The sequence below is a fragment of the Mesitornis unicolor genome, unplaced genomic scaffold, assembly GCF_000695765.1.
Source record: "Mesitornis unicolor isolate BGI_N332 unplaced genomic scaffold, ASM69576v1 scaffold18100, whole genome shotgun sequence".
Classification (NCBI taxonomy): domain Eukaryota; kingdom Metazoa; phylum Chordata; class Aves; order Mesitornithiformes; family Mesitornithidae; genus Mesitornis; species Mesitornis unicolor.
The window spans coordinates 23,952-39,660 of record NW_010156413.1 but is presented as its reverse complement, the minus strand read 5'-3'; the positions used below and the strand labels follow the sequence as shown (position 1 = coordinate 39,660).

At 38.5% G+C, this 15,709-nt stretch overlaps 1 protein-coding gene across 1 annotated transcript in view; it reads right to left on the bottom strand.

Moving 5' to 3' along the window:
- Positions 1 to 2,945: 2,945 nt before the first annotated feature.
- LOC104546306 (protein AMN1 homolog) overlaps positions 2,946 to 15,709 on the bottom strand; it is a 13,101-nt gene continuing 337 nt past the window's right edge. The window contains exons 2-4 of the mRNA XM_010191700.1: positions 9,284 to 9,416; positions 4,638 to 4,782; positions 2,946 to 3,205 (exon numbers count right to left, since the gene is read on the bottom strand). Of these exons, the coding sequence (XP_010190002.1) occupies positions 2,946 to 3,205; positions 4,638 to 4,782; positions 9,284 to 9,325 (447 nt within the window). The 5' untranslated portion in view covers positions 9,326 to 9,416. The remainder of the gene's footprint in view (positions 3,206 to 4,637; positions 4,783 to 9,283; positions 9,417 to 15,709) is intronic.

Genomic DNA, 15,709 nt, shown 5'->3' with positions numbered 1-15,709 from the left:
CGTTCTGTGATTCTGTGATTCTGTAAACCAGTCACATAAGACAAAAATCCCTCAAATAAGTAGTCTTACAGCAGCTGTCATATATTCGCACCAAAGGTTTATCAACGTGATTGGCCAGAGACAGCCACGAAGCAATGATTACCTGCAAGAGAGAGAGACAAAAGACTTCCCTTGCTTTAGGAAGGCAAGAAAGTCAAATTTATTTGTTTGCTTCTGGGAATCAAATGAATTAAACTTTCTCTCCACTTCAAGAGCTGAATTTCACAGCAGATCCATCACACAGATTTTTTTGTAGAGCTTATATAAGATGGCAAGAATAGCAGTCATCAAATATACACAGTAAGGCTCAGCCAAATTTGACAGCTGGAATCTAGAGACTACAAGCTCCATTTCTGTTTAAACAGTTGATTACTTCAATTGCACAAAATTGTCTTAATGCCTTCTGGCAATATTTATTGCAAGTCTGCTGTACAGAACTATATCAGAAAGGGTCAGATGAGAGTGAATGGAGAACAGACGTCCCAGCAGGGAGGCACACAAAGGCCTATGAGAATGGCAGGTATTGTCAGTACATAGTAAACTATGTACTGACAATACTATGCACATCATCAAGATGACAGCACCTTTTGCTCCTCAGGACACCCAGACCAGGAGACAAAGGGCAGTAAATTAATAAAGTCTAATAACTCCCATAGGTGGGACAGAATGGAGACAGTCATCACCTGTCAGTTTCTAAAGGGTATAAAATGGCACATCCAAAACATGGTCACTAACCAAAGGCCAAGCCAAGTGAAGTGCTGAACATTTGATAGTTTGTGCCCCTTATTCTCCATGTCATCAAAACAGACCTGAACCAGACTGCCTGGCTGGTGCCTGAAGATTGCAGAGACTGCTTGAATACCACTGTCGTGATGGTTGTGAGCGGATGGTTATGATAGCGGGAGAGCATGAAACCAGTTCTGACCAGTTGTCACCAAACTCTCTATGTATCCGTAGCAAAGGCTGACACAGCACAGTACCAACAGTAAAGTGCATCAACAACCCAGCTCTGTTCTACACAGGAAGTGTCTGGACAGACAAAACCGCCAACCTGCAATGCTCCTGCTTTTGCCGACACGTTTTGCAGAGAACTGAACTGTCCCACATGCTACACAGAAAACTGCTGCAGTTTACATAGCCCTTTCAGGCAAGATTCTTCCCACAATTATTTGCCATACACTGAGTCAATGAACATTAAAGAGGAAATGTACTGTTCAATTAGTGCAGGAATTTGGACTCTTGAGTCTGTGTTTCTACCTGTTAACACTGCTGGCATTAAGCAGAACAGTAAGTATAGGGTTTGTTTATAAAACCTATTTCCTCAGAATGGTAACATAAGCATATTCATAAATAAACATAAATAGGTTTCTTATGCAGACCTGGGCCAGTGTAGCAGAGGTCTTCAGGTCAAGCTTCCACTCACAGCCTGTGTGTGCATACAGGGGACACAGAGATACAGCTTCTTAGTTTAATCCTTCCCTTGTCTCACCTGCCCCATTTCTTGTTATTTCACACTTCTATACCTTCCACTTATTGTACTTCATCTATGCAGACACCAGATGAGCCTATTTTTAAAAAGCCTACATCACCTTGAGGCATCTGATCCCTGTGTAGTCTAGCTCACATCTGCTTCCTTGTTTCTGCAAGCATTTCTGCAGTTTCTTTGCCTGTTCATTTCCTTCCAATGTTTCACTGTTTTACTCTTTCACACAGCTTTGCCAGTTCCACTTGATATTTTTACTATGCGTTCTGGCACTGAAACACAAGAATATGGTTAGGCTTTGCAATCTCTGCAGGCATGAGCCATCCACAGTTTCTCTGCTTCATGTTAAACTAATTTCATTTATATCTAGCATATGTTTCCGTCTATTTTTCGCCAAATGAAATTCAGAATTTTAGTGTATCATCACCATATTATTATCAGAAAGGAATAAAAAAGGTGGAAACATTTAGTTACTCAAGAAGCTTTAATCTAATTTAAAACATATACATGGAAACTTAGCTATTTCTTATAACATGAGAGAGGCAAGGAAACAAAAAGGTAATGAAATAAGTTTGAAGAAATAGAGTTAAGTGACAAAAATAAAATTTACCAAAGAAAATATTAAAATTACTTTCGATGCCCTACTTCTGGAAAAACTGAAAGAAGTAAGAATAGCATCTAAAATAAGAACCTACTGTTTTCCAGATCTGACACTTCATTCTGAATGCTCTGTGCTTGACTCATTTGACATAATCACTCGCCATCACAGTCAACAGAACACTACCCTTGCTGCAAAAATCCTTTCCCTCACTTCATTATCTTACTGTAACTGTAAAGTATGGTACAGTATTGTTGCAGCTGACTTCTCCCTTCTCCTGCTAAATACTAACTGTTGTTAAATCCTCTTACCTGCCCTTTCAGACATTTTAAGTGTCATTCTTTCGGTGTTGACTTCATAACGTGACTCCGACAAGCCACTCAGAAAGCATTCACTCTTGAACTAGAACAAATTATGGAGTGTTTCCTTCTACTCAGGGCTTATGTTGTTTGACATCCTGTATTATTACTATTCAGGTCAATTTGTACTAACTGAAATCAGACAATCATCTGTTCAAGATTCTACTTTATTTTAAAAAATATTTCTTTAAAAAATATTTTGGATTACTTTACAACTTGAAGAAAATGTTTACATTAAATAAAGACAGTGGAAAAAAAAATTCTAGTATTAAGTAGATTCTAATAAATGTTTACCTTTGGTCCACAATACGTGCTGTAATCCCAAAATGTGTATTTTTCTGGTTACCAAGATGCAAAATGTATCTTTACTTTTCCTCAAGAGGAGGAAAAGGAAAGTGAACTGTGGTCCTAAATACTGTCAACAGTAGAGCTAAAAAGATCCTCTTCCAGTGTTATAATGACAATCTTATAAAGCAAACGTCAATTTGCCAATTGTCACCATAGTTACCTGAGTAGATGAAAAGTCCACACCGTGAAGAAATTTGCAGTTTTTTCCTAGTGCCTGCAGAGATGCATCCATGATGCCTGAACAGCTGCCCAAGTCCACTATTTGTAGGAACTGGCAGTTGAGCGCAAGAGCAAGGACTCCGCTGTCAGTTATATTGGAGCACCTTTTAAAAGACACTTCACGCAAGTAAGGGCAGGATAAGGCCAGCGCTATGACACCTGTCAAAGAAACAGAGCAATTGAAAGAATTATTCATTTTTTAACATAATCACCATGCTGAATCCAGTATGCTGTCCCTGGTCACTGACTGTCCAATTTCAATCTCATGCCATGCCAGCAAGATTCTGTACAAGGAAATAATTCTGTGGTTTGTTTCTAAGTGCTGCATTATGCTCCACACTGAGAAGGGATACCTCAGGATATTACATACATGAGGTATCACCTTAAGTGCATGAATAAAAGCCAACGGCTTGAAAACTGACTGACAATAGCGCAGGGTCCCACTGACGTTGCAGTGAGTATCAGGCAAAAAGCAAGGTAAGAGGTGACGTCCGAGGTCAATTCAAAAAATGAAAACAACAGTTCAGAAGCAGGACAGAAACCAGGTACACCTACAACACAGCTCAGGTCAGGACTGAAGGTCTATGGACAGCTGGTGCAGGTAGAATGGGTCATAGCCAATAAGGTCTGTTGGTGCCCTCAGAGCCCCGACAGTTAGAAATAACCAAAATATTTGTACAGAAGTGTCAATAAAAGTACACAAAGTACAGACACCATTCATGAAAGGCATTTATTTCAAGGATGACGGAAACGTGATGGTTCCAGCTCTACAGAAAATTACATCACCTCTGGAGAATAAAAATTAATAAAATCTATTTTTGAAAGTTTAACCAATTACTTAAGTAAAAAGTGTAGTCTTACCACTATGCAGTGGTAAGAAAACATAAACCAAGACTGATCTGAAGTATGGTATACATTAGCTCAATACTAAATTAACATTTTGCCTCAATTTTCAATAACAATAAGTTGATGATGGAGCAAAGGAGTAAGTGTAATCAAACGCTAAAACAAAACTTGTGGGAAATAAAACTCAGCAAGATTAATTCTTTTAAGCTAACAGCTGCTGATACAACTTAAAACAGGAGGTTAAAATTAAAACCTGAAATCCTAAAGTCCTAAAGCAAGTCAAGTCTTTTAAGTGAGAGAAGATGTTATAAGCTTATTTAAAATACATTTAAATACATTTAATTAATGACAAATTAATAGATTACCAGCACATTTAATTAAAAAATGGGAAAAAAGTAATTTAGGAAATTGCAAGCCTGAAACTTCAACCCCAGTGCTACTGGTAAAGCTCTGGAACAAGTTTTGAGGAAGGAATAATTAAGATGAAGTGGAAAACATGATCAAACGAAGCATAGTTTTACCAGAAATCTAGCAAGAGAGCAACCTGATAGCTCCCTCTCAAAACATAATCAGTGCTGCAGGCCTATAATTTACACCACTGAAGTGGCTTTTAATTAGTATTGGTGTGACACTGGGGATTTTTTTAAGCAATAGTCACCCTAGGTATTTTCTGCAATTTACTGCAATCTAACAAGAAAAATAAAATGGAAATAAGATCCCAGTTATCTGTACACAGATAACATACCTTCTGAAGTGATTCCCAATCTGTTTTCTTTCCAAGAAGTTAAGTCGATTCTTTTCAATTGCTTGCAGTTATAAAGCTGCAATAATGCACTATCTGAAATATCACAGTTTCGGAGGTCTAGAAACTCTACAGCAGAGTGCAATACCTGTAAAGGAAACTTACCATTTCAGTAAAACCCTGCTATGTCACAGAGTATGCACATTTTCATCTATAATACTTGGAACGTTAGACATCACAGAGAACTTCTAAAAAGTACTCACTATAGGATGGGGTTACCAGTCCTAGGAACTAAAAACTCTAAAGAAAATATATTTGCCACAACAGTTCATGTCCTACAGCACGAAGATTCAGTTGCTGTGATCACATCTAATGTAGTACTTCCACGTTTAAATAGTAGTGCCAATACGCTCCTACTTTATATGTAATGCTAGTGCTTCTGCCAGCACAGATACGTTTGCCAAGGATAATACCCTAAAACTTACTAGCCTGACTTTCGTGGTAGAAGTTAGAATAGAATGGTAGAAAAGGAATGGACTGGACTGGACTAGACTAGAATCAAACTGAAACAGAACCAGAACCAGAACTATTTCAGTGAGAAGGGACCTCCAATGATCATTTAGTCCAATGGCCTTACCAGTTCAGGGCTGATCAAGAGTTAAAGCATGTTATTAAGGGCATTGGCTAAATGCCTCTTAAACACTGACAGGCTTGGGGCATCAACCACCTCTCCAGAAAGCCTGTTCCAGCATTTGGCCACCCTCTCAGTAAATAAGTGCTTCCTGAAGTATAAATAAATACTGACTGTGAGGAAAACTTCAATCTGCCGAACAGATAAGGGTAAGATTTGAAAGATATTTTGCCCCAGAGTATTTTTCTCACCTACACACACATACAGTTTTTCTCATAGACAAGCAATCTCATTATCATACTACAAGGAGGTACCAAATCCCCATTAAATGGGGGCTCTTTCACTCCCACAGGACCATAGGTTGTAAAATCTTCCCCATGAGGGCATTTATGAAATTTAGCCCCAAAGCAATGGAAAGCCTCAGATTTTAGTAACAACAGCCATGTATCTTACCTCCAATTTAATTTTCAAGGATTCTCAGTACTTTTTAATAAATACTGTTTCTAGCCCCCTCTTGCGCAAATAATCTACACCTTTGCTGAGCTGTCCTTCAGACCAACAAGCAAGCATAAGATCAGGTTTTCACATTACCTCATATTACTCCTTTCAACTCACCATTCCCTTCCTTAACTCACACAGATAAAAGCATACAATAAATTTCCATACACAAGCAAAGATGAAAGCATAGCTGACAGATTTGTTAAAGGCCTATTCCTTTCTCAGGTTCACCTCTCTAACAGGAATAATAAAGATTTTACAAGGAATACTGTTTTTCTGTTTTGCAAATATATGAGATACTAAAATCTTTACAGACAAAGACAAATAAGTCTTTTGAAAAAAATCCAAAACCACCCAAAACTTCTAGTCGATTATAATTGCAACCTTTCTGCAAAATGAATGGTAGCCCTCAGCTTTGACAGCTTTTTCTCTCCAAATGCTAAAAGCCTCAAATATGTCTCTTTTTACCACGAAACCACTGACATACCCCACAAAACATTTTTGAGTCGTTTTCACAGGATAACATTCAGATCTTATTTCACTCCTATTTCTGAACTCATATCTAAGGAACTAAAACAGCCAAACCCCAAACCCAGAGAAGATGTGCTTAGAGCCAAAATGACCATCAATATTTATTCAAGATGCTTTCCCCAGCTGCTAGCTTTCTTTCACAATTCCAAATTGCCCAGGACACAACAAAAGTGAGCAAACTGCTGGTTTTGAACTCACAAGAGAAATCCTAGGAGAAAAAGAAGCATTAGATGCAAGGAAGTCTAAATGAAAAGCAACAGTACTATCAGAATGCTACCTACTTAAAGTAGCTGGAGTATTAAGCTTCCCCAGCACGGGATCCTTCACATGTTGTAGTTGAGAAAACATTTTTATTGATTAAAGTGGTTAAAGTAGGTATTCACTTAAACTGCAAACTGCAAAGTTAAAATTAAAAACATATGTGCATGAGTGCTTAGAGAAGGTATGTACCAGGGAGTGCCAGAGAAAAGAGGAGCTTCTAGGGTGGTAAAAATGCTGATGGTATTCCGGGTCCAAGAGGAGAGGCTGGACTCCTGGTACCATGGTCTCCCAGGCACATACCAAACATAAGATAGATGTAATAAGGCAAGGGTTAGGTAATAACTCTTCTTTTCTCGCTTCTGCATGCCAAGAAATTAGGTGGAAGTGGGCTTTACAGTAGATCAATACCTTGTACAGGATACTGTGGTAGTGGGGAACCAGTCATGATAAAGGGCAAATTAAAAAGTGGACATTTTATGCATACTTGTATAATCTTGTGAAATCGCTTTGTTAAAGATGTATAAATGAGTTGTAAAAATGTATAGACTTTGGAACACAATCAGAGGAACCACCCTCTGTGTTCCCCAGTGCTACAAATAAAGAAGTGCCTGCTTATCTGCTGCTGCATAGATAAGTTTTTCTCGTCATGTTTGCGACTCCGTCAACACACACGCTCAGGTATTAGTTAGAAGTCTGCTTTCTATCATTATAAGCAGACTCATATTCACTGAATATATATACTAAAATCTAATCTGCCTCAAAGATGATGACATTTCAGACAGTGTAAGGATTGTTTGGATGCAGAGTAAAGAAGGTAAAGTACAGACTTGTATCCTGTGGACACATGCTGAATGGCTTTGTAGATCTCTATGGTAAAAGTGAGCTGAAATAAGGAGTTTAGCAAGTGTGTCATGGAAGGCTGCTCCAAGCAAAAAGCAGAGTAAGGAAAAAAATGCATAACAGAAATCTGTGCAAGAACAGGGAGGTAAGAGATGAAATAGAAGGTTATACATCAGTGCATGTTAACAGAATTTCAACTGCAGGAAATTTAACTTTAAGCAAAATGCTTAAACACCACCAAAGAAAGGACATGCATAAAAGCAAATTACATAGCATAGCCTGGAAAATCGCAAGAGAATAGATCTAGCCACAATACTGTGGAGACTACGAAAGAAAGGGGCAGGAGGGAAGCAGCAGCAAAGAAAAAATTCCTTATCCATATGGAAGAGTAATTGAGATGTTGCAAATGTGCCATCTAGAATACTTCTGTTGCACATGACGTGAGCAAGGAATCGTAAGAAGAGCTAAACAGCAGAAGCCATTTTTGCTATGCTAAGCAACAAGAATATCTACAAGATGAAAGAGCAGGAAAACTGAAGAGCTAAATGGTATGAAAAAACAGCACTAATTCAGAATCCAAGACATGGTTACCATTTTTTTTTAATGCAAATGAGATAAACCCAGAAATATTAGCAAAGAAGGCTAAGGTATAACATGTCCAAGAAAAGTGATGACAGCTAAGGGTAGAATTGCAGGAAATGGTAGGAACAGAGAGAGGAAAAACGAATGAGAAAGAGAAGCAGAACAGAATATCCCAGTGTCAGATAGAAAACAGGCTCCAAGAGAATGCACCAATAAAATGCTGAATGAAGACAAAGACAGATGAGAAGTTGCAAAGAGCCAGAGGAAAGATTAAAACTTAAACTCTCTAGTTTCTTTCCAGACTAAAGATATCCTAATAGGTTTTGTGCATTTGCACATACAATCATATGGTTTTAATTATATGCATCTCTTAGCATGCTTTGAAAAGACAGCCTAAACCAAATTTTGTCAACTCAGATTTCCCAAAATGAGATAAATGAATAAGACTCTGTTTTTTACTCAGCGATATTTTGTACAATCAAAAAGTGGTGCATACTAAAGATAATTTGTTTTGTTCACAAATTTTCCACTGTACTTCTGATTCTGCCTCCAGTCTTGGCTTCACTATTCCGACTGTGAGAAACTGATACTATTCCCCTCTTTCAAGTCACAGGTCAAAGCAGGAATGAACAGGGAGTCACTCATTTTCTATTTCACCAAGGCCAACCTTTAGCTTTCCTCAATTCTCACACCTCCCTTTGAGGCTAAACAAGATAACAGTAGATAGACACCAAAATAGATATGCCCCTGAATTCACAGCTAAAAAAAAGTCATTAACTGGTTTCACTAACGCACATCAGTAAGCAAAAGGGATGAAAGAATTTGGAACTATTAACTTCTAGCCCTAGCATCATCGTATTTCAAAGAATACAGATTTAAATAACTTATATAGCGATCATGTGCATAACGTCAATAAAACATAACAGAAACCTAACGAGTTCCTGAAATCTTTTCATTACTAAATTATGCACTAGTTTCTTGAAACATAACACATTCAGGAATAGAGACTGGTTTACAACACAGTCTAGTTTCCCATACTGAAAAGGGGTAATATATGTCAGTTAATCACACAGAAGTCAATTATCACTGAAGGGAGAATGTTTTTACCTGACTTTTCATTACAAACATAATTTTATTACTACTACTAAGGACTATTAACATTATGAAGTTTAAGGAAAAAAACCATATAGACATGGACAGAGTAAGCAGGTCTGAATTTATCTGTTGTCTCATGTAAACAGTTTTAGTTTAGTTCATCCTTGTGTATTAACTATCACAGACAGAATAGTTTTGAACGGGTTCTTACCTCACCGATGTTTGAATCAGTTATTTGCCCTTGCCTACTCATTAATGTAATCAATTTATCCTTTATGTTGGGTGGCAATGACTTAATATCTGCAGCATATCTGGAAAGATTCTTTGTCAGACATCGAAGGCATCTGAAATAAAGGAAAGTTACAGTACAGTCAAAGAAAAAGAATTACATATTAAAACTAGAACAATCAAGCCAGAAGATGTCATCTTCCACATCCAGCTGTGCTGCCTTCAAACCTTGTCAGTTCCAGCTGTTCCACACTACCACCAATTCAGTTACTGCCCTTTGGGGTCAATCAGCTGATCCTTCTGTGCAAGTGCTCCCCAATCAACTCTAGGCAAAAATTGTAGCCTCATTCACTGCAATAACCAACCCAGCTCACAAAATGAGTTTGTTGGTAGCATATTCACAAGCCCTAAGAAAGGCCTTTCCAGCAGCTAAGCCTCCACTCAGTAGGAAGTAAAATCTGTAGCTGGCACAGTTAGTTCCAGAGAGGGATATCTCTTTTCATCTCAGTTAAAAACATTAAGGAGATATTTTCAGATGTAATGTTTTGTTCACTGCCTAGTTTATAGCACTCTTTTAATATGAACTATGCCATGTAACTCGGTGCTCAACTTTTTTAACCCTGTGCTTAAAACTAGATCTGATCACAGAGGATTGCCACCTGAGGCAGAAATTCTTCTGTCTTAGTAGGGTCCTGGAAATCACAGATCAACAAGTTGGTGGTTTTATAATGCAGATCAGGCAAAATACATGGACACATGGAAAATAATATATAGAGGAAAGTGAACCCACTTCGATATTTATGAAGTGTTCAAAAAGCCTCACAGCAATGGTTCTTCAAGAAATTAAGCTGCTCTGGGATAAGGAAGGTACTCACACAGCTGGTTGAAATCCTAACACAATCAGAGACATTGATTGGTTTGACTCAGTATTGCCATTGTTTGCTTTTTTTTAATAGCAGTATTTTAGGCCTTCTTGCCCCTACGCTCTTATCTGTCAGACTGATTTATCAACCTGAAGGAAACAGGTTATCAGATACACTGAGCTAGAGATTTTGCAATAACAGTAATGCCAACATATGCTGCATTTTCCATATATCATAAACATCCTGCTCCCTGGACATTTTTTTGTATTCACAGTCAAAATTATTTCCCTACTCCATGCAATCTGTTTCCTCTGCCAGGTACTGAAACTTGACTTGAGTTTCCATCATGAGATACTGCTGCATGAGAACTTGCAAACAAATCTCAAAGACACACAGGGCTTAAGTATTTATCTGAAAAGGAAGGACTAAGCAGAAACAAATATTAATAGGCCTACTAATATCACAGAAAGTTGGGCGATGCTTTAAGACGGGATCTGAAATCCCAGAATTTTGTCAGTGTGAACGCAACAACAAGGAATCATTTCAGTAAGAATATGTTGCTAAGACTCCAGATGGAACAGAGCTCTTGGGGAGAAAACATGAAGAACTTTGCTTAAGCAAAAATAAACCAGAGATCAGTATTATCCATATATATGTGGAACAGTACCCAAGTGGAACATTTGAAATAATGCTTTTCAAGGTCAAATATACAGAAGAGTATTTACTCACGCAATATTGAGTACTACAGGGGGACACTAATCATGCAATCCTATTTTTTTAAGAGTCCTAAGGCATTTTAGTGTATCATAGGATACATAAAATGTTAATGTTCCAACATCTACAACTTTAAATTACAATCACAGGTTTACTGAAACACTCAAGCAACTCCGGGAAGAGTTTATGAATAGCTTCTGAGCATCCTGACCTTCAGAGTAATCACCAATCGTTAATATGCTAGCAGACAACTGGTGGTGCTTAAGGAAGGAATTGCAACTCTCTGAAAGGAGATTTTATTATCAAAACTCAAAGCCCCTAGGTACATGAGGAACATATACTAGACTGAAGCTAACCAACATCCAGAGATACCTGAAAAGGTAATGCTCAGTTACCTAGGAAATAGCAAGACTTTAAAAAGGATTACACTACAGCCAAACTAAAATGGAGGGAGTTGAATTGGGGGAGAAAGGGTGACTCCTCACTGTCTTGATAGAAACTTAACATGAGTCCATAAACTGAAGGAGTTCTTTGAATTGGAGGCTCTATTATCTTGATCACAGCTATCTGAATTAGATTCCCTAGGCCAACTTCTGTTTCTAAAATCCTATCCAAAGTTTCAAAGAAAACAGTACTGTCCTACAAAACATTTTGCTTTTGTACAATCAACCTTTTTCCATTAACTCACCCCACTAGTAAACTCAGAGCAGCTACTGTAATGGCATAGTAACTCTCTCTACTGTAGTTGACTTCTGTACTTTTATGTGATCCAGATACACACAGCAATAACTAAGATGTTTTAAGTGAAGACTATAATGCATTCAGCTGGTAGACAGATTTTATCCCAGTCTAACTTAATGAAAGAAACCATGAATCCTGTGCAGCTTATACTAAGTTATGTCATATGAAACAGAATAGAAGAACAGATATTAAAAGTGGGACACATCAGAAGAAATGAACCAGAAGAACAGATACTAAAATAGGTTTAACGGTAAACAACAAAACAGATACATCTTCCTGCATTCTTTAGGGCCGGATAATTCATACTCATAGTAAGACCATAAAAGAAGCTCTGTTTTAAAACTGATTTTCTACTTCTGTCCTCAGTTCTTTTTCATGCAGATGTGTCCATGTGCAAATGTTCTGTTACCTTTGTAAGACCTTAGTTTTCCAAAATGCTGACAGGTCAGGTAATGCATTAGTCTGCAATGGGCTGGTCACCTGTTAATGATACCTGTGACACAGGAGCTACCTATTAACAACACATGCAACAATCAAATCTAATATCTACATATATTATATACCTAACCATAATAGTCTTGTGACAACTTACGTGTGCAGCACGCTTCTTAATCATGTAGCGACCATCTTAATCAACACAACTTTACATCTAATGCTGCATTTCTGTGCTCTGAGAGTCTCATTTTTCATGGCAGAAAGTCTCTCTTTTCTGAGCTCATGCCTGGGCATTAACAAATCAACTTAAAACACCTGCCAGGGCGCTAAGAGATTTGTAACAGCAGTCTCCTACACGTATGACAGCTAAGGCTGTTATCTGCCCCAGCTGCCTCCTCCACCTCTCCAGCAAGCATAGTCGCTGCCAGGCACCCACTCTTTTTGGCAGACCCTGCAACTCCTACACTGACAATTTTCAACCAAGCATAATTATGTAAACCAACCACAAATAAAGCATACCTCAATATGCTGGCCTTAAGACTGCATTGGCTAGGGTTGCATGTGTAGCTGGTCATTTCTCATCTTGGGAACAATAACTTCAGTAAACAGAAGCTAATATAAGATATATTTTGAGAAAAAAAAATTAAAAGAATGTTTCTAAATATTTTCAATATGATGCTCTTGTGCATGTGACCTTTGGAGTGCTAATTTCTCTTCTGGGGCATGGAGGCATGCCAATAAGCAGCAGACAAGCAGCAGGTACCATCAAGTAGCAGAAACACCTTAATAAATGCACTTTCTGTTAGGTTTGGAGACCTTAAAAATAATGACCTTATTAAAAGGACTACTCCACACACTAATAGACATTCTGCTAGTTAAACAATAAGGCTAAGGTTTAGCATAAGTAAGAAGCTTAAAGTGCAGCCTAGCATAAATAGAAGGCCATCACCTGATTAGCATAAGAAACAATACACTAAAATTAGACATATTTGTTAAAAAGTTGTGTAATTATTAGTTTCAAGTATTATTCTTACTGGTATAATAATAATATTGTTATATTCATATATAAAATTTCTGCAGCAGTACTAATAAAGTAGTGTAAAAAAGATTAGTAACCAATGAAAAGTAGAAATTGTTTATGGTATCAAGTGCTACAGTACACGTAAAGAGAAATTACTAAGTCTAAGGTTAATCACGAGAACATAAGCATGTAGTGTAATGCACATCTTAAACATCATTTTAGCGGATTAATTATGCACAACAAATAGAGATACTGTCTTAGCTTTGCAAAAAAGGTGGTTAGCAAGGCAGAACCCTTGTAATTAATTTCTAGTAGCAGTCCAGCCATCATTACATACCACTAGAAACAAAAGTCAAGTCCAAGCAGAGGGTGGAAAGGCTAGTTCCACCCTGCCTTGTCTCCCCAACTACTTTTTACTGTGCCTTCCTCACGCTGGCTCTGAAATTCACAGTTGCACATTGAGCTGTTCGGCATCTGATCTGAATGAAAATTCCCGTGTCTAAAACTGTGAGGCCACAGAAATAATCTGGCCAAAACGAGAGGCTGAGGGCAGGGGGCAGCAGCAGCCTGGAGCTAGGCCATATTAAGATTTACCATACAGCCACAACTCTTGAATCTATATAGACAACTTTTTTGCAACAGAATGTTGTCTGGCACCAGAACATCACCAAATCACAGCAAATTAAACGCTTTCTGATTAAAAACTCTAGAGATGTAAAAATATTAAGGCTCTATAATCTGAAGTGCAGCACAAATCTGAGCAAGGAAAGAAGCAAGTTTCCAGTGTAGAAGCACATTAAAAAACCCTCTAAAGTCAGCACAGTGTAACAAGGGCACCTGTAGCAGGTCACTGCAGAAGACACTGTAATGAGGAGACACTGATTTGAAGCAGTATCAGGGCAAAGTTTAACCACAGGCTTTAATTGCAGAGGCCTGTATTATCAGCATGAGTGACATTACATAACCTGAGCACACACCACAACTGCCTTTAACGCGTTCCGCATGAGAATGCAGCGTTTTCACCTTACCTCGGTGACTGCTGGATGAACTTGGCTGCCTGACTGTAACAGAGATGCCTGTACACGTCTCCGAGTCAGTACATGAACAAGTCAATTACATCATCCACATTCTTTGTCCTGTCTTGAGCGTATCTACATGTAACATTCCTTTACTTTGCTGCAGAAATGAATAGTTGTTTACTTCCAAAAAGAAATTTTACCAAAGCTCTGAAGAACACGAGTGTGAACCTTGCCACAGCCTGGATCTGTGCAGCATGCGGATCAATGCCAAGGGGCTTCTCTCCTGCTGCAATGGTTGGGGTCCTCAGCATCAGAGGGAACATAAGGCTGCTATCACGTTTTCCACTGCACCTATTTTTTATGCAATAGACCAGTTAACCAGCCTTGAGAGGCCACACCTTTCTTATCGAGACCCCAATTGCACAAGCACCTCCTCAGCACCCTATCTTCCACTGGGGTGAGTCAAATCGACTTTCTGAGCCTTTTGGGGGGCTACATGTGCACCTACCGTGTGACTGTTCCCTCTTCTATGCTGGATGCCTGAGTTATGTGAATGGGCAAGCAGTCCTTTGTCATACAAGGGCACACACTTCAGTTACATGATAAATACATATTTATTACGACTCCTACATTTTGGCCACTAGGTAAGTGAACTTTTCTGGTAATTCATCCTTAAGGAGGCATTGTCACCATATACTGTAGTGCATAAAAAACGTTGTATCTGAAAACTTAATACAAACTTAAGACTTATTTTTTTCTCTTGAAGACACTAAGTGGCTAATGCAGCCATGCTTTAATAGGGACCTGCAAATCTAGACTGACTACTTAGTTCAACTTTGCAGAAAATACTCCAAAACCAATGCAGATACACAAAAATCAACGTTAGCTATGCTGAATCTCCTCGTTATGTTTTTTAACTGTCTCTTGCCACACATTTTTAAATTTAGCTTCAGAGAAAAACTTATTAAGGTTAATCACATTCTTTTCAAAAAGCTGGTTGATATTCTTAGAGTACGTTACTGATGTACAGCTTAAACAATTAATCATTTAAATAAATGTTTTCACTGTTATTGTACCTCATAGGAAACAAGAAAACATTTATTGGCTACACCAGGGCAATTATAATCTTATCTTCAGTGCTTGAAAAGAAGAATAAAAAGTCTAAAGACTAAGTGTGTTGCTTGCTAGCTGGTTTTCTTTTACCTGCCAAACCAAGTATTTTATCTGTATGCTGTCTCTTAACTCCCTCCTGCAGAAAGGAATCTGACATCATTAAAAAGTCAAGGCAAAACACCATTCAGTGGATTCACTGGGGCCAGGTGAAGCCAGCGATCCTCAGCCATCCCTCCATGTCCCAATCTGTCAGAAATCATCCTGTTATCTACCTGCCAAACCCTGTCACTCCTATCAAACCCTGCCACCTGTCCTCTAACTCCTCCCAAACTGTGACCTCTGGCAAACCCTGTCACCTGCCCTGCCACCCCCTCAAACCCTGTCACCTCTGTCAAACTCTATCACCTCTCCTGTAGCTCCCACTGAACTCTGCCAAACCCTGTCACCTATCCTGCCACCTCCTCAAACTCTCTCACCTCTGTCAAACTCTGTCACCTCTCCTG